Source organism: Chaetodon auriga, chromosome 2 (genome assembly GCF_051107435.1).
Source record: "Chaetodon auriga isolate fChaAug3 chromosome 2, fChaAug3.hap1, whole genome shotgun sequence".
NCBI lineage: Eukaryota > Metazoa > Chordata > Actinopteri > Chaetodontiformes > Chaetodontidae > Chaetodon > Chaetodon auriga.
In genome coordinates, this window is record NC_135075.1 from 2,832,340 (window position 1) to 2,857,844 (window position 25,505).

Consider the following 25,505-nt stretch of genomic DNA (forward strand, 5'->3'; position numbering starts at 1 on the left):
CGTTTATTTTGAACCCCTAGTTTTATATAGAAAATATGACATTTACACATGCAAATGGACTGAAAAAAACAAACAAACATACAACTCAAACAGACATCAGATCCCCATATTGAAACTGAACAGTAAAGCAACGAAAAGAGTAGAAGTTTTCATTAATGCTTTTATACTTGTTACATGCTACCACTATGTATATAGTTTTGTTCTATGTTTTTGTCAAACCTATGTTTTGGTTGAAGATTGCATTTGAAAATGATTAAAACAAACTTTACACTGTGGAATCTTAAGTTATGTAAGAGTGTTCATGAATTGTTGAATATCTGTTCACAATGTTCATTTAAAAAAAAAATAATAATAATAATAATAATAATGAAGATGTCCCATTACACATCCACAGTCTGTATCAACCATAACAACTTCAAAGCACAATCAGGTCAACATTGCAAGGTGTTCACTGAGTTGAGGTTCTTAGGCTATTGTATGCATAGACTTATCATCTGATCATAATCAGCATATTAACCATAACACTGTCTGTCTTCCAAGAAAAATGGATGTAAGACATTTATTGCCAGATGATGTGTTTAATCCAACGTTGTTCAAATGAGTGATATGTACGTTTTGTTGATTTGTTGGCCTAACACATACAATCATACTAGTTAGAGAACATTTTACACTTCAGCAGACAGAAACTTGAACACCAACATGCTGTCTGTCAAAACAGCCACAGCAACCACACAGTCACCAACACAGAACAGCTGCATGAGAACTGTAAGAAGAGGAACAGAGAGACAGTGCCTGGATGTGGGCAAGAGATGTGACCCACAACCAGTTCATCGTAGTTTATAACAATGCAGCACAGTGAGGATGCAGACATTTCATGGAGAAGACTAGTGTATGTAACATGGATATATCTGTCTGTTTGTGACTGTTAACAGAGACTGTAGTCTGCAGTGGAGTTCATTGGCCACTGGCGCATTAGCTATCCAGCCAGTGTTTTCCGTGAGACTGCTGGTGTAATGAGTATATGTACTGCTAATGAAGTGGGAAAAATCTCATTGTGTCATAACAATAATTACTTCTCTTAAAACCAAAGTTTGCCAATGGGCTTCTTTCAGGAACTTTCCAGAAATGAACATGAGTATCTTGAAATAAAGCACAATAAGACATCTTGCTGCTCTACTGTCGAGAAAAAAATGCCACTTCTAGAGAGTTTCCATACACATGTGGCTGATATTTTATCAGTGAAGCGGTCATCATAACACTTATCTTCACAACTCTAAATTCATCCCTGTTTAATCGGGAACTTGATGTGGTGGTTAGGCTAATAAAATATACAGCAAATGCTTGAAGCAGTGAAACCAGAAGGAAACCAGACTTAATAAATAAAATGAACTTTACTGGTACAAAAAAAGATTGTATGTGTACAGCATATGCACATAGTATATATTTTCAACAAAAGTTCATCTCATTGAATACAGTAGGCCTATGTTGATGGAGTGGCAGATTACACCATTCAGACAACTGGTGGCGCTACACAGCAGTTTACAGCAGCCAGGCAGACTCTCAACACAACACTGCCTTAAGGTACTCCTCATAAATTCCTAACTTCAAGTTCTAGAGTCCTAACTATTGATCAAAAAATATGAACAAAATGTACAATGTAGAAAGTAGTTTCTGTCTGCTGTTTTTCTTTTTTCTTAGAAACCAAACTTTGTGTTCCAGCAGCAGAATGAAAATATGGTTTTATGGAGCACACATAATTTCAGGGTTTTCATTCTAGGCTAGATTCATATTAACCGGTCGACCACTGTTTGCTAAGAAAGTGTACTCCTGGGATGAATATGGGAAATATTTGTCAGTATTATCTTTTTAAGTGTAGTCTACAGCATACAAATTTTACAACAATTGCTACATTTGCTGGATGCCAGGAGAACCAAGTAGAGGATCCCAAGATAACCACAAACAATTGCTCTAACTAACTTCACTATACCATATAGTGTATTACTGACTTGAATTCTGTGCTCTCATGATGGTAGGTGGGCCTGTCATAAAGTCTCAGCTCTTCCATGACAGCCACCATTATGGCTTTTGGGGCTCTTTCATGTGTGCCCTATACAGAAAAGCATGCTAAGAAACATTTCCAACAGCGCTGGAAGGCATCATTCTAAGCAGCACAGAATGGCAGGCAGTCTAGCCACTTCTCATTTAGCTGTCTGTAAAGCTTCAGACTATGTACATATTGCACAACTCAGTGGTGTAACAGGAACAGTTCCCTCATGAATATCTCAAGTCAGTAGGGGTTGACCTCTTAAGAAGCATGCAGCCTGTTGGCCATGCCTCGTTGGCTGAGTCTTTGAGTCTTAGAGAGGGTCATGGTCTGGATTGTGACCTCGTTTTCATGAGCTAGCTCCTCCTCTTCCCCCTCCTGGCCCCTGACAATGTGCTGTATCTCAGCCTTAACAGTTTTCTGCTCCCGGGCCAACATGAGGACCATGTCTGCGTCCATCGTCTCACCAGAGGAGAAAGGGTGACACACGGTCTCAACCAGGCCAATGACTGTCCCCAGTACTGCAAACACCGAACCCACCAGGTAGACCTTCAGCAAACCACGGCTGGGTTTCTGACTCAGCATCTCTTTGGCAAAGGGGATCAACTCCTGCATGTTTTCCATTTCCACTGGCTGTGCTTCAGTTGAGATGCAATGGGCTGCAGAAAAAAACAAACAAAAATTTGTCAGTGAAAAAAAGTTGTTTGATGTATCACTCATAGATAGATAGATAGATAGATAGATAGATAGATAGATAGATAGATAGATAGATAGATAGATTTGCCATATCATTGTAAATGCAATATCTTTGGCTATTTAAACTGTTGGTCAGACAATAGAAGCAATTTAAGACAAACAAAAAAGTAATTCAATTCAAGTGTAAGATGTTGTTTGAGGCTATATGCAACTCTTGGCTATTTGAAAATACATGAACTACACTATACTAACAACAATCTAATATCCCATTACTGTAAGAACAAATAATAACTTACTGTGATGTAGTTTGTTGGTTGTTCTACTCACAGCTTCACCCTACTCCCAAGTTCCAGTTTGTGGCAGGAATACACCTGTTCTGGACTCTGTGGTCATTTATAGCCCCACTCTCTCCACCCACACAGTGACAGCTGCTGAATATTCAAGAAGCATGGAGGCTGGTCTCTGGAAACCAAAAAAAAAAAAGCAGGCTTTGAGCCAGAAACTTTGACCCAGTTGTGTCTAGGCTTATTGCACAGTGAGACTAATGTTCTTACTAATATTGCATTATGGTGTAACTGCTGTACATCATACACCAACATTTTTAGTGTGTTAATTGTAGCCTGTCAACTAGTGAAGTTATGGTGATGTCATATCGGTGCCATGCCAAATGTACAGCACTGTGCCAAACCATATAAAGTATGATACCCAAATATTAGGAACTGTTAGGAAGTCTTTCCTCACCACTGTCGCCAAGGGCTTGTTTAACAAAATAAGCAAAACCCTATAATTTTGCCTTAACACAGTTGTTTTATAGCTTTACCTACAAAAAACTGCGCTCAACAGTTCACTTTGTTGATTCAGGTCAGCACTCAGAAAGCATTCAGATTCCATCAACCTATATCCATAGTGTTACAGTTCAAGTTCCTAGCACAACTAATGACATTATTTCTGCCTCAGAAAAGTGTTGTAAAATAGTAAAAACTATTACGCCTGTTCATAGGTTTACTTTACTACACATGTTTCAAAGACTGCTACAAATGATGACGCAGGAAGGAAAGGGAAATAATTATTATAAATATTAAAATAAGTGTACTATTCAATCAATGGTCAAGATGGTATCAAAAGACAAAAAAAGAAAACAGGAATGAGCATGTGATGTTTGTCAACTGCCTTGTTGCCAGGTCAGTCCACTGTGGCAGAAGGTGGCCTTAAAGCCATGCAGGTGACCACAGGGTTTCCCTTCGTCTGATAGAGCCCCTGTGAATCTACACCATCAACAGCCAGCAAATCAGGGGAAAGGTTGTGTAAACTCAGTTACCCGGCAGCATTTCAGCTGCTGCAACACTGGCACTGTGAACTGTGGTCAGAGTGGAGCCATGGAGTACAGCGCACAGAGCGGACCACACGTACCACACACACTAATGATCGTGAGTAACATGGAGCAGCACAGGAAGTGCGGAGATGTTTGTTCTGAATCACATCTGCTGACATCTGAGAAACATGATCCCTAACTATGTATGCCAGCTGGTAGACACTACATGATCAGCTGTTTTGTCTTCTTTTCTTTTTCACAAAAGATGAAGCAAAGGGTGTTTGTTAATGACATAATACAACAAGACAAACCTGTCTGTGTCCTGTCTGAAATGGCATAGACAGGTGAAAAAGTACTTGGTCGTCTAAACACAGTAATTTTTAACTTCACATCCAAACTTTTTAATGCTGTCACTTATCATTCTAGTTCACTGGGCCAATCAAATTGCCTCTATTCATACCACTGTGGGGATCTGTAATAGACTGTTTTGTTTTGTTTTGTTTTGTTTTGTTTTGTTTTGTTTTGTTTTGTTTTGTTTTGTTTTGTTTTTTTGCAGATTGACACAGTTGTAGTTAATAGCATTGTTAAATGCCTTCATGGACATTTCACTTTCAGAACCTTGCTTATGTGCATGCTGGCTTACTGGAATGGCTTACATGTATTACATTTACACACCTAAATGAAATGGAACCATTATTATAATCTTCATTAGTCACACCTGTGTGTTTCCTGACAAATCAAACTGTCAAACTGTCAAACTAGCTTCTCTGAGTGGCATGAGTGAGAGGTCTCACTTTGGCATATGCCCCCTCATGTATTCTCAGAAGCACTTATACCATTATGCCATCCCATCCCAGCCAGTTGTGATGTCTGCCTTTATATACTGCATACACTATACTGGATGGTGTTAAAGGCAGAGCTACAGTCCACAAGACAGACCCAAGGCCCTGTTGAGGTGGATAGGGTGGGGATGGGTGGACTGGAGATGGTGAATGGATTCACGGGGATGGTGTCAGGGCTGTCCTGTTGTCTTTGAAAATGAAAGCAGAAGTCAACCTCACCACTAGATGCCACTAAATCCTACACACTGGTCCTTTAAAATCTGTGCATTATTCTTCTTATAAGATAGCTTGGCTGTGTCACATCTTTCTCTAAAGCTTAAAGAGTAGTGAGGGATAAAGTGCAAAGGGCTTCTCAACTGCTGCTCCAGATTTGCCTCTTCTGCTCAGAAAGGATCTTATTTGAAACAGCTCCTCCTTGTCTAGACAGACTGTTTCTGCACTGTCCACCAAGTTTTCTTTGTATTTTTTAAAATTCCCCTTCTGAGAATGACTGTTCTTGGTAATTAAGCTAGTACATAACAAGCTTGGTAAAAGAAACTGTGCAGATGTGCACACTAAGTTCTCTTTTTGTAACATGTTATTTGAATAAGTCATATTTTTGTGTCCAGATTGTAATTATTCTACAGCTTGTTACAGTAAATGCATTGCATTCAGCATCAAACTTTCATCTTTCTCAAGGTCATTTTATGAAACGAACATTGTAGTTTGCATCTAGCTGTACACAACTGTTGAAGAAGCTGCAGCAGCCTCAAAGTATGTGATGGCATACACACAAGATGTGCCTGTGTGCCTGGACTTGAAGAAGTCATAAAGAAGTCATAAATTCACTTCAGAGAGAATGTATATCACAGAATCTCTTTGTTGTTCACAATATATATGATGATCACAGCAGCAAAACTTTGACCTTGCCAGCTGGAACCAGATCTTGCCTAGCTATTCCTTAGATAGCACAGGTGGACCTAATAAACCTTTTATAGTGTGTGTGTGTGTGTGTGTGTGTGTGTGTGTGTGTGTGCAATCCATATTTTAGTTCATTCATATATTTTAACTACATTAACAACCTTCAGAGCAGAAACATTTACAGACACATGTTCAGGCACACAGAAATGTACTTGAAGGGTATTATGTGATTGCGCCCGTCTTTAGACGTGATTCTTTTTCCCGGGTGTTTCCCGCTTATCTACTCTTCACTTCGGCAAGGGGAGGTGTATTATGATAGCGATAACTCCAATAAAGTAGCCTTGAAGAAAGAGAGGAAAACACCAGGCTGTTACCAAGAAATAAAACACAGCTACAGGTACTATCCAGTGCGATTGAAGGCGTGACTGTACTTGTCTGAAGTTGTATGTGCACAGTAGCCTATGCGTGTTAGCTGAGTCAGGAGACACACCCTGTACTTGGACTTAGTCAGTGTGTCTGCACAGAGTGGAGAAAAACATAAGGTGTGTGTTCAGCTGTCCTCGGGCTACTATTTCTTTTCACATAGGTGATGATCAGCAGGCCTCCAGCACACAGCAGAGTTACCACACAGCCTGTCAAAGTGTAAACTCTGCCTGCAGGGCATGTATTGTGTCTGGGGAGGAAAGACATGCCCCCCCACCCCCCCACCACCAGATCTGTGTTCTTTTCTGAATGGAAAACACCACAAAAGAATGTTTATTCAGAGTAATGTAATACCTTTTTATAATGAAATCATTACAGACAAATATTTCTGTGTTATGACTCTGGACATACATGCACAGTATGACATGGTTGGACTTAGTTGAGACATGCCTGTTAAAAATTGTGGCATTTAAGGAATGTAAGTGTTACACTCTTCTTGTCTCTGTGTAAAAGAATCTCATCCATACATTTAGTGTGTCCACACCTGTAGTACATACTGACATTTTAAGATATACCCTATGTTCAAATAGAGTCAGTTAGGACACAATAAATGAATATACTTTGCTCTTCTGTATGAATGACACAAGATGAGCAGCACTTGATGTCATATTTTTCAAGCCCCTCCCCATATTTCCGTCATGCTCTGCATCATTCTATCATGCCCACTGTCTTAGTCTGAGCCATTTTTATTTGCTTTGTTTCTGACTTCTGAGTTCTTAGGTTTGTCTTTTAACTTTTGTGAACTTATATGAAAAACAACACTCAAAGTATGGCTACTAGTATTATTCATATGGAATACTCACCTGCATTAGTATGTTCTTAAATGTTCGTGTGATTGTCTATTACATTATTAGCCGTTTCAGTTTTCATCTGTATTTAAATGAAATACTTCATATACAATTTTTTAAATTATTTTATTTATTAATTTTCTGCTGATTATGACGTTCTCAGTGCGGCTTGTTTGTTTGAGTTTAGTCTTTTGATTATTTTAGGTTAATCTTTATTACTTTTCATTGTACTTTTAATAGTTTTATTAGTGGCTTTCTCTTAGAAGCCATATGTAAATGTTTCATGTGTTGAATATGTATGACTTGTTATACATACAACATAGTAAGTCATATGTATATACTGCATGCAAACGCATAACCATTCTCATACAATGATGTAAACTATTGGACAAGTTTTTATACCTCTTCTTATGGCTTCCAAGTACACGACCACTATTTTGTCATGAACACAATTCAAAGCTATTTAAAAAAATAACATTTTTCAAAATTACATTTAGCATTTAATCTCCAATAAGTCTAAACCTTTGTTCCAAATCCATGTTGCATACAAATTCTATAGAGTAGGACACAGTCTTGCTTGCAGCTCTGTGAGGCTGTACTTGATTACAGTAACGCTTTGGTCAAAATGCTAACATTAGCATGTTAAAATGTACCAAATGATGCAAAAAGTGCCATTTTTAGCAGGTATAACGCTGGCCATGTTGAACCATCTTAGTTTACAGTGTTAGCATGAAAGCATTTGCAAATAAGCACTAAACACAGCTAAGGCTGATGGGAATGTCATTAGTGTTATTTGGTTTGCCACTACTAGCGTGTCACTAAAGTTATTAGTATTCATCCTCTGGGACCCTGAATATTGACTATATGCAACATTTTGTGGAGACATTCTTTTGTTAGCCTGCACATCAAGAAATAAAATCTATAAACACTGAACTTTTTTTTTTTAATTAGTTCAAGTAGATGAGATCCTTTGAGCTCACGTTTAGTTAATTATTTGAAGACAGTGTTTTATTGCACTTAGTTTAGCATTTGTTTATGGCTTCATTGTGTCTTTGTGTTGGTGTTGGTGTCTATGTCTACCTGCGTGTTTGCGTGTATGTGTGTGTGTGTTGATTCATGGAGTGAAGGGAGTGGTGAGGAAGGGTGTGACTCTGACACACTCTGCATCATACCGTCCAGGTGAGCCGGTGTTTATAAAGCAGCAGCCTGATAGCAGCGCACTCTTAAATACAGCAGATAACAGAGCTGATAGAGTACCGACTGCCCGGTGAGTCTCAATCAGGAAATCGTCAAACGGCTTTGATTGTATTTGATTGTTTCTACTTGCTGATATTCTTTGTTTTTCTCATCTGTTCCAGAGTTTTTTGAAGGAGACACACAACATGAAAATATTTTTACTTGTAGCTGGTAAGATTTCTGTCTTTTTTTCTTTTGCTTTAATATTTCTGTTATTCTCGTAAGTGTCCTCTGTCAGCTTCATGAAGTGGAACTTTCCCTTTAAACTTTCCACACCCAATGTTTACATCCATAAGTCATTAGGAGTTGACAGTATGCAGGTTTTCCATTCGGCAAAACAGAGCAGCAACTGATTATTCGGATCATTCCATTTTCCAGCAGAGAGGAGAAACTAACCTGAATAGAGACAGACGTGCTGCAGCGAAACTGGAATGAAAAACCTGCATATTCTGTGTCTCTCCGGTCATGATGGCACATGTTTAAAGAGTTGTTATCCTCATCCAAGGAGGATCGAATTGAAGGCAATGGGACTTGGTTGTATGTCAGTTAGAACTGAAGAAGGCACTTGGATGAGAGGCCAAACATTTTTCAGTTTCCACAACCAAGTCCAGTTGCCCTTGATTCTACCCTCCTTGGATAACTATGACCTGGATGACTGTGAATCTTCACAGGCAGTGTAGAAGTCTGATTTCATTAGTCTGGGTCTGCTTCAAGAAATCTGTAGAAATGCATCGTCATAGACACTATCCCTTTGTCTGAACCACAGAAAAGCATCCTTTTGGAGTACAGTAGATACGCTTCCTGTTTGACGCTTTGTTTGGGCTTCTTTTGCAGAGAGTCTTAAGGTTGAAATATGACACTCAACAGAACTTCATAGCATAATCTAAGGGATAGACAAAGAGCCTTGTAAACCCTGGGTAAATAAATAGATAGCAAAAATTCAGCAAAATTAGGGATCCTCCATGGTGAAGATCTGTCATTGGTCTTTCAATCTAAATGACTGGATTTAGGCAAAAGATTAAAAATTTTAGATAGATAGATAGATAGATAGATAGATAGATAGATATACTATGAGTGTGCGTGCGTGCGTGCATGCGTGCGTGTGTGCGTGCGTGCGTGCGTGCGTGTGTGTGTCTAGTCCATCTTTCCTTGTGGACTGTGTTCGTATGTCATGATAAATGTCAGTAGTGATTGTGAACTGGAATATTGATAAAAACATTTCATTTCTTATTGTGCTGCGTCCTGCTGACAGCCATAGCTGCAGTAACACAGGCCCAGACTGACTGCTCTCAGGGGGCTTGCTACCCACCCAGCGATGACCTGCTGCTGGGCAGGGTTAACCAGCTCCATGCCTCCTCCACCTGCGGCCTCACAGGTTCCGAGATCTACTGCACCCCATACCAGCAGGTAGGAGAACAGTCCTGTGTTTAAAGGACATTTCATCTTCTTGTCACACGTTTGCACTATATTAGCATAGCTGGTTGTCAAATCTTCGTAAATCATCTTGATCAAGGGAGAATTCTATGAATATGAAGGCTAGTTGGAAAAGCTGTTCAGTTAAAAGTGGTGGAAAGTAAATATACTCAAGTGCTGTACACATTTGCAGTTCTTATACTTTATTTGAGTCTCTTCTTTTTCATGCCACTCTCTACTTTTGCTCCACTTCAATTCAGAAGGAAATATTCAACTTTTTACTCCACTACATTCATCTGACAGTTCTGGTTCCTACTTTTCTTTTTACAAATTCTGCATTCTTCATGCAAAACATGTGAAGAGCTTAGAAAATATGTTTTGCTCTGAATTAAACCACCCAACAGTTTATAAAAGCACAGCTGATGATTAGTTGATTAATCTGTATTGATAATGGTTTTATAAAAACTTCAATATCAGTTAAACCAGGGCACATATACTCACTGGCTCAGCCAGCTGTGTTTACCCAGGCCACGCATGGGTCTCTTACATGGGGTTTGCACCATCAGGAGGCGAATAGTGTAGAGGTCATGGCGAACAGACAGAGGTTCAGGATGGAGGGTGTGGTGGTTTTGGCCCGAATGCCCACCATTTGTGAAACAGTCTGATTTCAGTGCCAGACCATCATGTTGCAACTGTACTCTTTGACCAATGTCTGACAAACTGCTCACCAGCCCATCTGCTGCCTCAGCACAAATGTGCCATTACAGGATTTAAATACTGATTTTGAAACAAGACTTTAACCGTCCACAGCAGAGGACATGCAATGAGGAAAATTCAAGCCTGCAGTGTTGCAATTTTATTTTTGCTCAGAAAAATGCCTCTAATTTCACCTACAATCCTTTGAATGCAATACGCACCATCTGTTTTCTTTATTCAGGTATCATATTAAAGCCACTAAAATAAATTAAACTGCACTGGAACAATGTTGAATAGTCTCAACCTGCTGCCAGACTTTTTCACTGGTTTGGGACCGCCCGATGCTGTTAGATTAGATTAGATTAGATTAGATTAGATTAGATTAGATTAGATTAGATTAGATTCGATTAGATTCGATTCGATTCGATTCGATTCAACTTTATTGTCATCATCAGAGTGCAAGAGAGACAACAAAATGCAGTTACAGTTCAAATTAGGTATTGTGTATCTGCTGTAATGTCAGAATCACGCGTCAGAGATTTTTTAGAAGAGATGCTTTAAAACATATTTAATATTTTAGTTTTGTAATAATGTAATTATAAAGTGATGGAACACAGAGCAAGAGGGCAGCAAAGGTCAGGAGTTGGACTGATGCCCAGCAGTTCCCAAACTATGGTCCAAGGTACCACAAGTCGTCCTGGATGTTCAATGTGAAATCTTCATCTGCAAAGTAATTAGAAGCTCCTGCCTTCAGATAAATGTAGTAGGGGGAAAAATAAGTCTTCCACCTGGAAATAAGTACATAAGTCAGCAAAGTAGAGAACATAATAATTAAGTTACAGCACCTCAAAATAATGACTTAGTGCAGTTCTCTCCTGTGGAATGGATATTTTCATCTTCTAACAAAAGTTGTTTTCCAGCTTTCAGTGATTTTCATTCTAAACCTAAAAAAAACAAATCTAAGCTGAAACACAACACTGAAAGACAGGCAGTATAATGTATGTGCTGATGTTGCGTAACCTTCACAGCTTACAGTGTTACAGTGTATTTGTGCTGTGTTGAATCTGCCTCCGGGAATGGATAACTGTGCTCGGCACAGACTCTCTCCAACAATTTTCCTTTTGTTTAGTTTTTTTTTCTTTTTTCTTTTCACCAAAGCCGCACCTTGTCCAGACAGGGAGGGGCAAGAACACTCAGCTGTATCTCAGAGCAGAGACACATGTATGCATGACTACCAATAAAGACCAACAATGACAAAGCCCTTAGCGAGGTCCTGGAAAACTAGTCAGATCTTGTTGGGTGTGCTTCATCGCACTGCTGCAAGTACCAGATTTTGTAATAAAAAAAAGTCTGATAATGAAATGAATAAATGAAAATGTAAGTCTTTCCAGCAGAGAGTAATGTTAATTGGTCTTCATTAGTTTAATCATGACGTAGATAGAATTTGAAAGAAGTTTTCATAGTAATGTGGCAATTTTGTGTTTCCCCATATGCTGGAAAACCTGGTATTGGGTATTACAGAATTGTTCGGTAAGTTAGAATTTAGCTAGGGCAATGCAGGCATAGATTTGGTTTAGCTAACTAATTTATCATAATGTCCACTGTAGACTTTACACCTTTAGAATCAAGTACACATTTATGCAACAGTCAACTGGCAAGGACAACATGCAAACAGTGTGTGCTTGCATGTGTGCTGGAGGTGACACACTGCCAAAAAAGCCAGAAACCTTGGAAAAAGGCCACGTTGAATCACTTTTAACCTACATATAGAAAGTTAAGAAGAATCTCCCTGTCATGCTTTAGTGTGATAAGTGAGATGAAGTAGTGGTAAAACTGACACGGACACACTTTGTGGGTCTTTGAGAGGGTTAAATCTTTATCACCCGAGATTAGATAAGATTCACTGTTTTGCAATAAAAAAAAGCAATACTTACTTTTAAATCAAATGCACTGAAGCTGAAGTGAAGTCATTATTGTATGGTGTCCCCACAATGCATACAGGACAATGATATAGCTGGGACTGTATGTACAGGACTCATTGAAGCTGCTGTTTGTAGGTAGGAGGACCTGTGTGTTGAGGGTGAACTGACTGTTTAACTGCTGGGCTTTATCTGACTGACATGCCGGTCAGCCTGGGTGAGGAGAGAAGGTGATGGTAATTCAAAGATAAAGGAAACTGCTAGCTTAGTTTCATCCAAAGTGGAAAGAATAACGTCTTTCAAATTTACATGCATCAGCAAAAGCCAAAAATAGTTAACTTTTCTAAGCACTACTTGTAAAATGTAATTTTTGTGTTCTTACAAATTATTGTTGCAGTTTATGACTCCAGTAACCGTAACCTAGTGACAGCTGAAATCTGAAACCTCCACGCTATCTGAATCTCCTGACGATGGTTTGATATTGTCTTAATTATATCAAAGATACAGATACAGACCTATCATGTCCTTTTTACTACAGTAGTGACTACAACTGATTAAATACAAAATATAAATTTCACATATAAGGCATTTTAGGTAACTTATAAGCAAAAAAAAAAAAGGTAATGTAACATGGTAAAATGTGTCTAAAAATGTTTTCATTATGGTCAACTGTAGCAAGTAGGATAAAAAAAAAAAATTGAATTTTCCTAACATAATAATAAATTGTATCATATCTTCTATACTGTCATTTAAGTTCCAGAATTAAAAATATCATCTTTGCAATTTTGTGAGTATTTCTTGAGTGTGCAGTAAAAAAAGAACTGACACCATTCCAAACATTAGACACTCAGTGTCAAGTGAGGTGATGATTTAGGCTCAGTCATACAAAAAGAGAAATTGTTCGAAATGTTTTTGAATCTGAGATGAGAATTCTATTCAGGTATATGTAATGCAGTATTTCGAGATGGGTTTTTTGTGATTTTGGATGAATTTTGTCAAGTCTGAGAAAATATCCCTGATGGTGTCGTCCAGGTCATCTCAGTTTGGGCTGCCATAGAGAATACAAATAAAGCCTGCGTTACAACCTGGGGACGTGCAGTTTGACAGACATGCACATATAAAAGACAGAGAGAAACCAGGACCTTTCAGTGAAAAACAAATCAAAGCAATTTTGATTTTGTGTCCAAATATGGATGAGTGGAGATTTGTTGCTGGAGGGGACAACATTATCAAGGCTGTCATGTTGTAACAGTCAGGGAGCCAGAGGGAACTTTTACCTACAGGGAAAGCAGCCATGGTCTGTGTGCCAGAGTGGCAGTCACGTCCAGAGTACCAGCATAGAGGGGAAGCAAATAAATATTGACTAGTGAAAGCAGCGGCCCAGCTGTCAGCGGTGTGAGCACTTATTAACAACTGCTCCAAATGTTAAAGGAAAATTTCATCCAAAAATAGAAATTTGTTTGTTATCTGCTTACTTTTATTGAATTCAATTCACTAATAAAGCATTTTTGTTTGTTTGTACATGTACATGCAGGTGTACTTTGACTGCCTCTTTAAAAAAACAGACATCCACAATTGTTTGAGTGGAACTGTTGGTGGAAAGTGTCTGAATTTTACCAAATTCAGATTCTGTCAGGAGGACAAATTCTGCAGATTACTTCCTCTCCCTGTGGTCCAAAGTCAAGTTTCACTGGTGTTGCAAAATTGAATTTATGCAAAGCATGATGAGCTTTAAACTCGGGCAGCACATAGCTCCTTTCTCATCTGGTACAGGGCAAAGTTTCCCCCACATTATTGACCAGCTCTGTCACAATATTGTTAACACAATATAAAACTTGAACTGTTGGTCATCAGACTTCCCATCTCAGGCATATTGATTTTCTGTCGACTGTGTGATGTGCTCATTGGCACAGCCTATCTACCTGGCACTGAGGCAAAGTTACAACTTTGGAAGCTGGTCTTATGTCCATGAGTCATTTTCAGGACAAAAGCTTGACATTCACAGTGACGTCCATATATACACCAAATATTACAGAGAAAGTCTGCAGGAAAGTCCAATGTTACTGATTTGTTTGTTTGTTTGTTTGTTTCTTAGAGGAGGATGAAGTGTTGTCCATGTGACTCCAGGAACCCAAACGGCCAGCTGGCCCACACTGTCCAAGATGTCCTGTCCACTTCTGGACCAGATAAATGGTGGCAGACCAAGAAAGGTGAGCTAAGACAGAAGCAGCCTGTAAACTGTGCTGAACAGTGTCCTCTGGCTGTAGGAGTCAAAACAACATCAAGTCAATCTGAAAATGAATTTAATCCAAAGTATGTTTCTGTGAACATCTGTTAAAAACAGTGCACCTCAGTCATTTGTAGTGTACCTGATGGAAATGCTTGTTTGTCCTGTAGATGTGAGTCCAGTCACTCTCGAGCTGGACCTCAACAGCCTGTTCCAGCTTGACAACCTGGTGCTCAGCTTCAAGGTATGATACAGTCTGCAAACACAGCTGGGTCACATGAATCTGTCTAAAACATAAGATAGCTTATCATTATTTAGTGATTCATGAAACATCTCAGTACAAACACAGTAGCATTTGTTTTATTCTTATATGTAATTTATGGATTTTAAATGTGAATTCTTTACTTTATTCTTTACTGTCAGGGCCCTCGACCCAGCGCCTTTGTTATAGAGAAGACACTGGATAATGGGAAGACGTGGCAGCCTGCTCTGTACTTGGCTACAGACTGTCCAAAAGCTTTTCCTGGCATCCCCACAACAACACCTCTTAGCCTGGAGGACACATACTGCTACACTCTGCCCCCTACTGGAGCAAATCCATACCAAGATCACACAGTAAGGACAAACAGTCTGTGTGCCTTGGCTGGTTATTCAAAATGTTTTGTTTTGTCAGATTATAAAATACTGTTTGCGGGACAACCTCCATCACCAATACTATCTAAGTTTTTGATGAACTTTTTGATTAGTATTACTGTGAAGGGATCTGACAAACAATCAGCAGATTATTTGCTTTTGTATTTTCTCCACATCTCACTTCAGTTCTCTTCAACAAAAGACAACCACATTTCAGTGTCTTCTTGCAACAGAAAAAAAGTTGCTGATCTTATTTTCATTTAATTCTATTTTGTTTTCTCTTCTTTAGATCCAGTTCAGCCCTTTGCGTCAGTATGCTTATGTCCCAGTTACCAAAAGCCAAAAAATTGAAGGTAAGTCTCTGCCTGTCATGAGTTGCTTCTGTATCATGACTAATGCACTGCAGACACGGGTAAAGGTTGTAGCCTGCTGATTGACGGCTGTTTCATCCACAGACACAACTGGGTTAACGGGGCTGAGGGTGAGGTTCACAGAGCTTGGTGATGTGCCACGTCTACCAGGAAGAGCTCTTAGTCGATTTTATGCTCTCAAGGAGATGCGGGTGATGGGAAGTTGTATGTGCCATGGACATGCCAACCGATGCCTACCAGAATCCTACAACAACCCACTGTCCAACAGCATACAGGTATACGGGTGTTTTAGAGGTTTTGAGGGAAAAATACAGCCATGGAGTAGTTGATGCACTGTTTTTGTTTCCTCTTGCTTCCAGTCTTATTCCTAAGCTTGAATAAACACATCCTAGGCCTACAGCTCAGTGTCTCTGTAGTGGAGACACACATACATGACACTGATATTGATGTTATCATTGGTCTCTGTCTTATAGCAAGTAAATTTCCCAGGTGGTGTAGGCTGTAATAGAGATTTTTTCTCTTGAAAATGCTTCCTGGGATAGCTGAGTGATGTGATGCACAGGCCTGTGTTGATTACAGCTTGAGTGAATCAGCTGACCTTTAATTAGATATGTCTGAATGAGCCTTTTTTCTGTGTCTCGTTGCAGGTGAATCCTCAGTGTGACTGCCAGCATAACACAGCAGGTGTGAACTGTGAGCGTTGTGCTGATCTCTACAATGACCTGCCCTGGAGACCTGCAGAGGAGGGCAACACTCATACCTGCCAACGTAAGACTTCATCAATACCTGTTACACACCTCTATAAACAAGGGTGATCAGCATGATAACGTCATGGAACACTACAGACTATAGAAAAACATGGACGTGTATCTGTAGCATTACCCAGATTTCAGAAGGCAACCACCACTGCTGAGTGTGAAAGGCTTAGACACCTGTCAGTCAAGCAAAACACATACCAGAAAATATAGAATGCATAGTTATCATAAAAAATGAGTGACTTTCAAAAGAGATAATGTGGGAGGGAGCCTTCTCAATACAAGTAACATCAGTGGTCTGCCAATACTTTCTTTTTCAAAAGACACGTGTGCACACAGCAAATGAAATGAAGGACTAAAATCGATCTCTATATCTAAAAGAAATGTCTGATATCCCAGACTGCTCTGTTTTGGAGCCTCCATCATGACTGAATTGGGCAATAGTGAAGGCCTAAATTGTCCCACAAGGCAGGCAATCCAATATATTACACATTTTTTTGAGTAGTTTGGTGTTGTTTTATTTAAAGTGCATTTGTGATTAAAAAGATCTTTTCAAGCAAGTTAATAATTGGGTTTTTTGTCTGTTTGTATTTTTTAATCATCAAGCCACACTGTAAGAACTGTAAACTGACTGTTTGCCTTCTCCTCAGGCTGTGAGTGTAACAACCACGCCCAGCGCTGTCATTTTGACCAGACAGTGTACGAGGCCAGTGGGTGGAGGAGTGGAGGAGTGTGTGAGGATTGTATGCACCACACCACAGGACCAAAGTGTGACCAGTGTGCCCCAGGCTACCAGCCAAACCCCCGCAGCCAAATGGACCGTCCTGATGCCTGCATACGTAAGTGGTTCATCAGCAAAATGAAAAGCACTCCAAACTTTAAGTGAGGCCCTTCGCACATCGCAGTGTAGAAAGTACTGCAGATCAAAATCTGATGCAGTCATACAAAAAAGAGAAATTCTTATTTGCATGCAGGATGACACATGGTTCAAACTTGAACATTAGAAATGTGCAAAATGTTTTTATAGTATGTGGATAGCATCTTTGTTGAGTGGCTCATGTTGGTGTTGTTGTGTCACCGGCAGGTTGTGTCTGCAGTGCTGAAGGGACAGTGAATGGGGGCCAATGTGACGACAGCTCAGGCTCATGTCAGTGTAAAGTGAATGTTGAAGGTCCACGCTGTGACCGCTGTAAGAGAGGCTACTATGGCCTGAGCGCTTCCAATCCTCTGGGTTGCTCCAGTGAGTCATCGAACACCTTCATATCACACTTTATAACACAGTCTTCTTTCTTCAGAGGAAATGTATGCATGCTCTTGAAAGTGAGATACATTAGTGCACAAATCTAACAGAATTTAATTACCTTTGGATTTGATGTTTTTAATTCCAAAAATCCCAGAACTAAATGTTTGACTTTTCTGTGGCTTTGTATTGAAGCCCTCTTTACACTTCAATTGTTACTGCAACTAATAACATAGTTGTGCATGTGTGGAATCTGATCAAAATGTCCAATGTTTCCTCCTAACTCTGATGTTACTTCTGCTGTCCAGAATGTTCCTGTTCTCCAGATGGGTCACTGTCAGACGTTTGTGACGCAGTGACTGGCCAGTGTCCCTGTCGTCCCCACTTCCATGGCCTGACCTGTGAGGTGTGTTCCAAAGGATACTGGAAACCATTCTTGTCAGGACGCTGCGAACCCTGCAGCTGTGACCCCACCCGGTCATATAGTGACACCTGTGACCAGGTATGACCTCAATGGCAATCATTTCCCATGATGTAGTTGTGTTCCATCAACAAAACTAAAATGAATAGATAAATAAAGCTTCACTGCTCTGTAAATTTTAGGAAATGGTGCACAGAAAGATTTATCAATCCATTATCAGAATAATAAATCATATTATTATTAATATAATATTAATATAACATGTAGATAAATGTTGGAGGGTTAGGCTTTGCAAATCAGTAATGAAATACGACAATAATGGCATGAATAGCTTGGTCATGGGGGAATTGTTGGGTCTCTGTAGATCAAGAGTATTGTCCTGACCTGCTCTATGTAGAAAGTGTCCTGAAACAACTTCTGTTAAATAAAATCGAATTGAATTGAATTGAATTGAACTTTGTGCTTGCTTGTTAAGCAGGAAATGGTAGTGAGGCAAAGCAAAAAGAGTTCTATTGAAACAACCTTAACATCTGTTTATTAACACATGAATTTATCAATAAGAAGTCACAGTTTTGTACCATATAACAATACTAGAACTTAATGTATATAATAAGAATGAATTAGGATGGTTACTACCACTACTTCAGCTGCTGTTAGTGCTGCTTTTAATGTTTACTGGTGCTGCTAGTCTTCAGAGGTTGCAAATGTTGTACTGCTGGACCATCAGCAGAGAGGAGGATTTGGAGCCAGAGTTTGTAACCAGTTTTTATTTGTCCGTATTGGTAATGACACGAAAATCACTTCTGTTTCCTTCCTACCAGGTGACAGGTCAGTGTCAGTGCAGGCCGAACTTTGGAGGCCGCACTTGTGGCGGGTGCCCAGACAACACATACGGAGACCCTCTCTTAGGCTGCCAATGTGAGTTAGCATTCTTTGATTTCTCCATACATTGTTCAGAGGTCATATGTTGAATTTGGTTAATTTTGGATTCACGTTTTAGTAAAGTGGCTACAAGTAAACCTGGCTTGTTCAGACACAAAGCCCATGTTTAACACTAATGAAGCCACATTAAACTTGTTCAGCTAAGTCTGTTCCCCTTTTTAAGAAGAATAGTAATAGAATTATTGGTCAGTGTCGATTTATACAACCACAGCTTAATTATTCAAACATCTTGTGTTTGAGCAGGTTGCGGAGTATTTAAGCAGTTAAACCTGGCTGCTTTATTCATCTGTTAGACAAAACTTTGATGAAGGAAAGAAATTTGGCATGATCTTGCTTAATTTGCAAAAAACCTTTGACATAATGAATCATATATACTGTTGTCATAGCCACAATGCATGAGTTTGAGACAGACTGCTGTAAGATGGTTCACCTCTTACCTTACAGGAAAAATTGAAGCGTGTTATGTTGATGGGGTTATATTAGAACCTCAGAGTATAACATGTGGGATGCCACAGGGTTCTATTCCAGGCCATCTTTTATTTCCTATGCATATAAATGAAATGCCAGGGCCCGTGAAATGCAGGCTCTAGTTGTATGTTGATGATTCTGTGTTATTGGTATGACTGAGTCAATCCTGTTTGTTGAATGTGAGAGGAGGTGAGGAAGCTTTTATGTAAGAGGGCAACAGAATTTAAATGAAATTTGCAGCAACAATGTTGCTTATGGTGATGTGTTTTTGTTTTACAGGATTGTGTTGTTTGCTTTTTATCTTGTGCTACTTTGTGTGTTCTTTGTCTTTTGCCATTTTTAGACTATGTTGGATGTTAGATTTTTTTGTTTGTTTGTTTTCTGGTGATGCATGAGTAAATTCAATCATCTTGTCTCTTCCTCCACAGCATGCCAGTGTGATGCCGAAGGAACCCTTGCAGAAGGTTGCGACAAGCAGACAGGAGCCTGTTTGTGTCGTCCAGGTGTGACTGGGGCTCGCTGTGACTCCTGCAGTCCTGGACACTGTGACTCCTTCCCTGCCTGTGAGACATGTCCCTCCTGTTTCTTCACCCTGGATGCCCAGAGACAGAACCTCAGCTTAGCTCTGGAGAGACTCTCCCCCAGCTTCCCTTCTCGTCCTGGAGGTGGTGGTGATCTTGGAAATTTCGGGCCTCGCATCCATGCCCTGGAGACCAGCCTGAACCTGATTCGTAACTCCATCTCCCTTCCACCCAGTATAGCCGGACAGGTCGATGATGCTTTGTCCCAACTGGACAAGCTCAGGTGACTACAGAGATCTTCAGAGGAAAACATAGCCAGACCTTTTTTTTTTTAATGTAGACACATATCAGCTGTTAATAAACCCTTCCATCATTGTTGTAGACTTATTTTCTGACATTCATTCATTCATGTAATTTCTTCTAACTCTTGGAGGATAATTAACTAAGCCTAATTGAACAACTCCTGTTTCTGTCTCACAGGGATCAGGTAGACAAGGTTAACAATGCCCTTTCACCCCTGGCAAGAACTCCTGGTCTGGACTCAGAGCTGGACAATATACAGGCTCTGCTGGACCGCCTCACTGTTGAATACAAAGCTAAGAAAGATGCAATGGAAAACTCCATCAGTCCCAACAATGCAGGTCAGAAACAAAGACTGCTTTTAGTGATGGCTCACTGATTGTAGGCCTTAGTTTGTCAGTCTTCTAATAAAACATGAAACATAGAATAAACACACCTAATATAATTTTCAACACAATGTCTGACTGAACCATCTCACCATCTAAACCAATTCTCAAACAACAATCTGAAATGGTGACATCATAAAAAATATATTGTTTTTCTGTCATATTCAGGAGCATTTTCTGCCATCAAGAACGCCTATGATGAGTCTACAGATGCGGCTGAAAGAGTGGATGCCAGCGAAAACAAGGTGAAGGAGTCAGCTGATGTCAGACAAGAAACTACAGACCTTCAAAACCAAGTCCAACCAGCAAACACCAGAGATCTGGACAAACTGAACCAGAGCATGGCCTCCCGACCTGACCTCACTCCTGTTGCCAAGCAGGTAACTACCAGTTCTTTTCATCAACCTGATGCTGCTATGATGCATGCTATCTTGAGCAAATCAATTTCTGTTCATGTCCATTAATCGTTCTACATCTTTGTATGTGTCTGTGCCACCTTTCATTTTCCTTCTCTTTTGAAAATGCAAGTTAGTGAAGTACTGTTTGTGTCCTGAGGGGGTCACTAGAGGAATAACCATTGTGGCATTAACTCAAAAATTGTGCATGCCTTGCAGAACATGAATATGATCTCAAAAGTCCATTAGAATCTGCTGTGAAGGGAAAAGGTTGATCGCCTGCAGAGCATGAATCTACTCAATTTTAATGGAATCATTCACTGCACATTTGAAGCAATTTGGCCAAAAGTTGTTGATATATCATTATACTGAGATACTATTGCAGTTAATATTAAGTATCAACCCCTCATATCTAATATTTTTGTCAAATGTGACCCTAGCTTCTATATTCCTTCTTTTAATCATTACTGTGACTTTTTCAGGTATGTGACAGCGCTCGTGTTGAGCCCTGCACCCCTCTCCAGTGTGAGGGTGGAGACTTGTGTCCACCAGAAGGAACCCCACCTTGTAAAAAGGGACAAAAGTGTGTGGGTGCCCTACCTCTGAGCAAGAGGGCTGAGGCTGATGCTAAGGATGTGAAAGATCGACTAGACAAGCTCACTGGGAAAATCACAGAGGCTGCAGAGAAGGTGCGTATACACACTAGCATGATGTGATAATTTCACTTCTGGTGCTGCCTCCACAGGCACATCACTGTGACTGTTTTACAAAAAGCATGAGTAAATTAAGATTTTCAAAGAATATTCAAGATTATTCTCTGATTAAAACAGTGTGCAGTTTCTAAAGCATTATTTAAGTTCATTACATTTCCTTACAGCTCCAGGAAACACAGGAGACCACGAACCAGGTGAGACTGTCTGCAGAGAAGCTGTCCAATAAGATGAAGCAGGCCAGAGATGAGCTAGAAGAAGACTTAAAGGAGACACATGATGTTGTGAAAGAGCTCAAAGATTTCCTGTCAGGTAAAGATTGTTTCAGTTCAGTGGTAGATGAATGAGTTGATGGGAAGTTCACTTGGTTTCAGTAATCATGAGTGATTTTGAATGGATTTATCAGAGGGTGAGCCAAGGTCAGTCACCCCTTTACCATTTTGCCTTCAACTATTCCTGTTTCTGTCTGCACAGACCCATCCTCCAACCTGACCCGCATCCAGGAGGTGAGCGACTGGATCCTGAAAGCCAAACTGCCTCTCAGCCTGGCTGCTCTGAAAAGGAAGCTGGAGGAGCTGAAGAATCTGGCGGCCAATCTACCTGACAGCACGGCTGTGCTGAACGAGGCTGATCCGCAGCTGGAAGCAGCCAAGAAACTGCTGCAAGAAGCCCAAGATGCCAGGTGGGCCTTCACACTCCACGACCAGAAAACTGTGACTGATACTCAATACTGCTTTCTCAAGCAATTATCAGCTTTACACATTCACAGCATTTAAATAGCCAGTGATAGATATTAAACCATTTCACAAGAGCGCAACCTATTGTACACAGAGAAGAAGAGTCCTGGTTTAATCAACATGCTCCATTTTTTCCTGTAGCCTCAAAAATATCTATTTTGGGTCTGTATAATGTGATAAAAAGTATCATTGTTTTTTAATATCAAACTATTCTGTTTCTGCCTTTCACTTCTTTTAATAAAGTTTTGTTCAGAACTTTTCACACATAGTTTTCACATTTGATCCAAAATTAGTCATGATGCAACAAGGCTTCATATAGGCTACATATTAGTTATCTAATAGTCGGTCGAGTGTTGTCCTTGCAGCTTTTATCATTGCTGTCTTGTAGAAATAGATTTTCAGGTTAAATCTAAAAATATTTTGTTCTTCCTGAAAGTTTTTTGGGCACACCCTCAGCATGTGTCCTCCTAAGGATGAGTCAGAGCTCTGTTATGTCTTTGTAGTGATGATAAATGTCACACTGATCTAAAGGATTTCCTACTGGTTGCACATTCACAGGGACACAGCACAGGGAGTAAAGGCTGATGTGGATGGATTGCTGACAGGCTTTAGCTCAGTGGAGGGCTCCCTCTCTGACCTCGAGGATAGGCTGCAGAACAGCATGGATCTCATAGACAACCTGAACAACAGCCTGACTAAGGTAGGAAGCAATGCTACGTCAAACAATGAATGACATGATCCTGCTCGCCAAGCGTTATACTCAGTTTCAGAGTGGTTCTCATCATGCAGGCCAAAGACCAGCTGAGCCCAGCAGAGAAGGCTCTGGACGATGTTTCAACACTGATAAAGCCAATGAAACCTCAGCTGGATGAGCTCAAAGACCTGCTACAGAATGGCGGCCAGAAGGCTCAGAATGCACAAGAAAATGCAGACAATGCGGAGGGTGAAGCAGCCGCTGCAAATCAGGTGAGAGACCTGCTGTAGCTGTTTAGTTTGAAATCTGAATATTTACTTTTACAAGGGGCAAGTCTAGAATCTGGACTGGGGATAAGGGTTGAGAGTATAGCAACTAAGAGTCTGCAGTTGATGTTGAAGGAAGCCATTGTTGCCACAAGAACTTAGTCAACCCCCCTGTGTTTAGAATTAATGTAAAATTTATCATTAATTCATCAGCTGAAACATTTCAATTGTGACTTATGTTTATAATTAGAGAAAAAGGGCATCATGGCCCTTTTGCAGTTCATTCAGCAGCCAGTGTCTTCATTTAGAGAAAAGGATTTGTTGAAATGTGTGCGCACCATATTAAAGCTGCTTGTTAAAGGCAGAGAGTTAAATTAGAGTGAATGGGCTCAGCAAAATGTCCTCATAAGTGTATTAATACAAAAATGTGTGCATGTGTAGGACCTGTTGTCTCTGGAGAAGCAGCTGGATCGCCTTAAAAACGAGGCTCCAGCCAGTGGGTCAGGTGGAGAGGCGGGACAGGTGGGGGATCGACTGGCAAAGCTGCAGCAGGATGCTGGAGTTCTGGCCAACACCACTGAAAACATGATGAAGGCTCTTGAAGGTAATACAGCAAAACCACACAACCACAAGCCTGGGTTTAAAAAAAAAAAAAAACTTCTTTGTCATTCACTTTCAAATGAGAGATCTTCTAAAATAAGTACTGAAGTCCTCTTAGAACGTTTAGTTCTATCCCCAGGGGTGAGTCTGAATGCTTGATACATACAGCTGAACTTAGACCTTTTGACCCTCTAGATTCTGACTCGACAACTATTCCATCTGTGAGCGATTACAAGTAGCGGCCTATGAACCCGGATTTCTTCTAATTTGGATTAATTTTCTGAGGGGACAGTAAACTTACAGAAAAAGACAAAGCAATGTTTTTACTACTATGTGTTTCTTTTTTCAATTTATGGTATCTGTTCAATTACATTTGCTGTTTACTTTTATCATTCATTTAAAGGCAGTTGTTTGTCCCAGAGTTACCCTACATGATGGTCAAATATTTAGTTTAGTTTTTTCTATTGGCCCTCTTCGTGCCTCATGCAAACCTTTTTAGATTACATATTGTGTCTGAATGATGGAATATGCATCATGTGGAGCTCTGGTCCTGTGAGGTGATGTTTATTTAGTCTTTTACATTGGTCACTCCCTGTATTCTTCTCTTTTTCCAGGTAAAGGAGATTCCCTCAGGTTGCTGCAGGACGAAATCCTTCAGAAGTCAACAAAGCTTGAAGGACTTGACGCAAAGCTTCAAGACCTTTTGGCAAAACTTCGGAAGAAAGCCCAGGACCTCAGCACCTGCCAGGGTTAAAAGTCACCAAGCTGCTCTCCGAGCAGCGTCTGTGGATGCTGTCACTACAACACTTCAAACCGGCCCTGCACGCATTCGCACCTGCTGCTGTCAGAAGTCTTCACTTCACTAAAGGAGAATTCTTTACTCACTCTGGAACACAACTATAACTGTTCTCCATAAAATTGTACCTCTACAGTTGTCAAAGAATTAGGGGAAATGTAGGAAGTCACTATCTGGAGTTGAATGAGGTAGGACAGTTCAGGGAGACGAAAATACACTGATGATTGCTCTTCATCATAAAATAACTATGACCATAATGAGCATTCACGACTAGTTCGAGTAACAATGTGTTTCATCTTAGATCTTTAATGATGGAACTGTAGGTTCCATTTACTGATCAGAAACCACAATCTGCGTAAATATCATTCAAAAGCACCATTGCTATCACATTATATGGGTACATATCAATATTTGGTGTAAAACATTGTGATATTGTGAGTTTGCCAGTATCCTTTTCATCACATTGTATTTATCTAGAAAAAGGCCACAGTCCTGACAGCCCTGCAAAGAGCCAACACAAACTTATTTGCCAGCAGTGAATATTGCACCACAATTACTTTATTTGTCAGAACTGGAGAAAGGGTGAATGTTAAATTATTTATTTGTCTATTCTGCATGTGTTGTTTGTGCAAAACCCACAATATTTAAATAAAAGCATGTTAATACTTTGATTTGTGTCTTAAGGGAGAGGCTTGCATGGTATTGCAGCTATTC

The 25,505-nt window shown here is 40.0% G+C and overlaps 2 protein-coding genes across 2 annotated transcripts; one reads left to right on the forward strand and one right to left on the reverse strand.

The window, feature by feature from the left end:
* Positions 1-1,459: 1,459 nt before the first annotated feature.
* LOC143332229 (G0/G1 switch protein 2-like) lies at positions 1,460-3,097 on the reverse strand. The gene is made up of 2 exons (XM_076749559.1): positions 3,037-3,097; positions 1,460-2,703 (listed from the first exon to the last, which is right to left on the reverse strand). The coding sequence occupies exon 2, from the start codon at positions 2,666-2,668 to the stop codon at positions 2,306-2,308; it is 363 nt and encodes a 120-aa protein (XP_076605674.1). The 5' UTR covers positions 2,669-2,703; positions 3,037-3,097; the 3' UTR covers positions 1,460-2,305.
* Positions 3,098-8,303: 5,206 nt separating this feature from the next.
* On the forward strand, positions 8,304-25,421 carry lamb3 (laminin subunit beta 3). The gene is made up of 23 exons (XM_076755527.1): positions 8,304-8,332; positions 8,424-8,472; positions 9,554-9,708; positions 14,425-14,539; positions 14,727-14,800; positions 14,980-15,171; positions 15,479-15,542; positions 15,645-15,835; positions 16,208-16,328; positions 16,966-17,154; positions 17,400-17,555; positions 17,864-18,057; positions 18,798-18,894; positions 19,815-20,190; positions 20,388-20,548; positions 20,762-20,973; positions 21,471-21,677; positions 21,866-22,010; positions 22,173-22,380; positions 22,994-23,135; positions 23,225-23,401; positions 23,837-23,999; positions 24,610-25,421. Exons 2-23 carry the CDS (start codon positions 8,448-8,450, stop codon positions 24,747-24,749), a joined length of 3,504 nt encoding a protein of 1,167 aa, XP_076611642.1. The 5' UTR covers positions 8,304-8,332; positions 8,424-8,447; the 3' UTR covers positions 24,750-25,421.
* Positions 25,422-25,505: the final 84 nt, after the last annotated feature.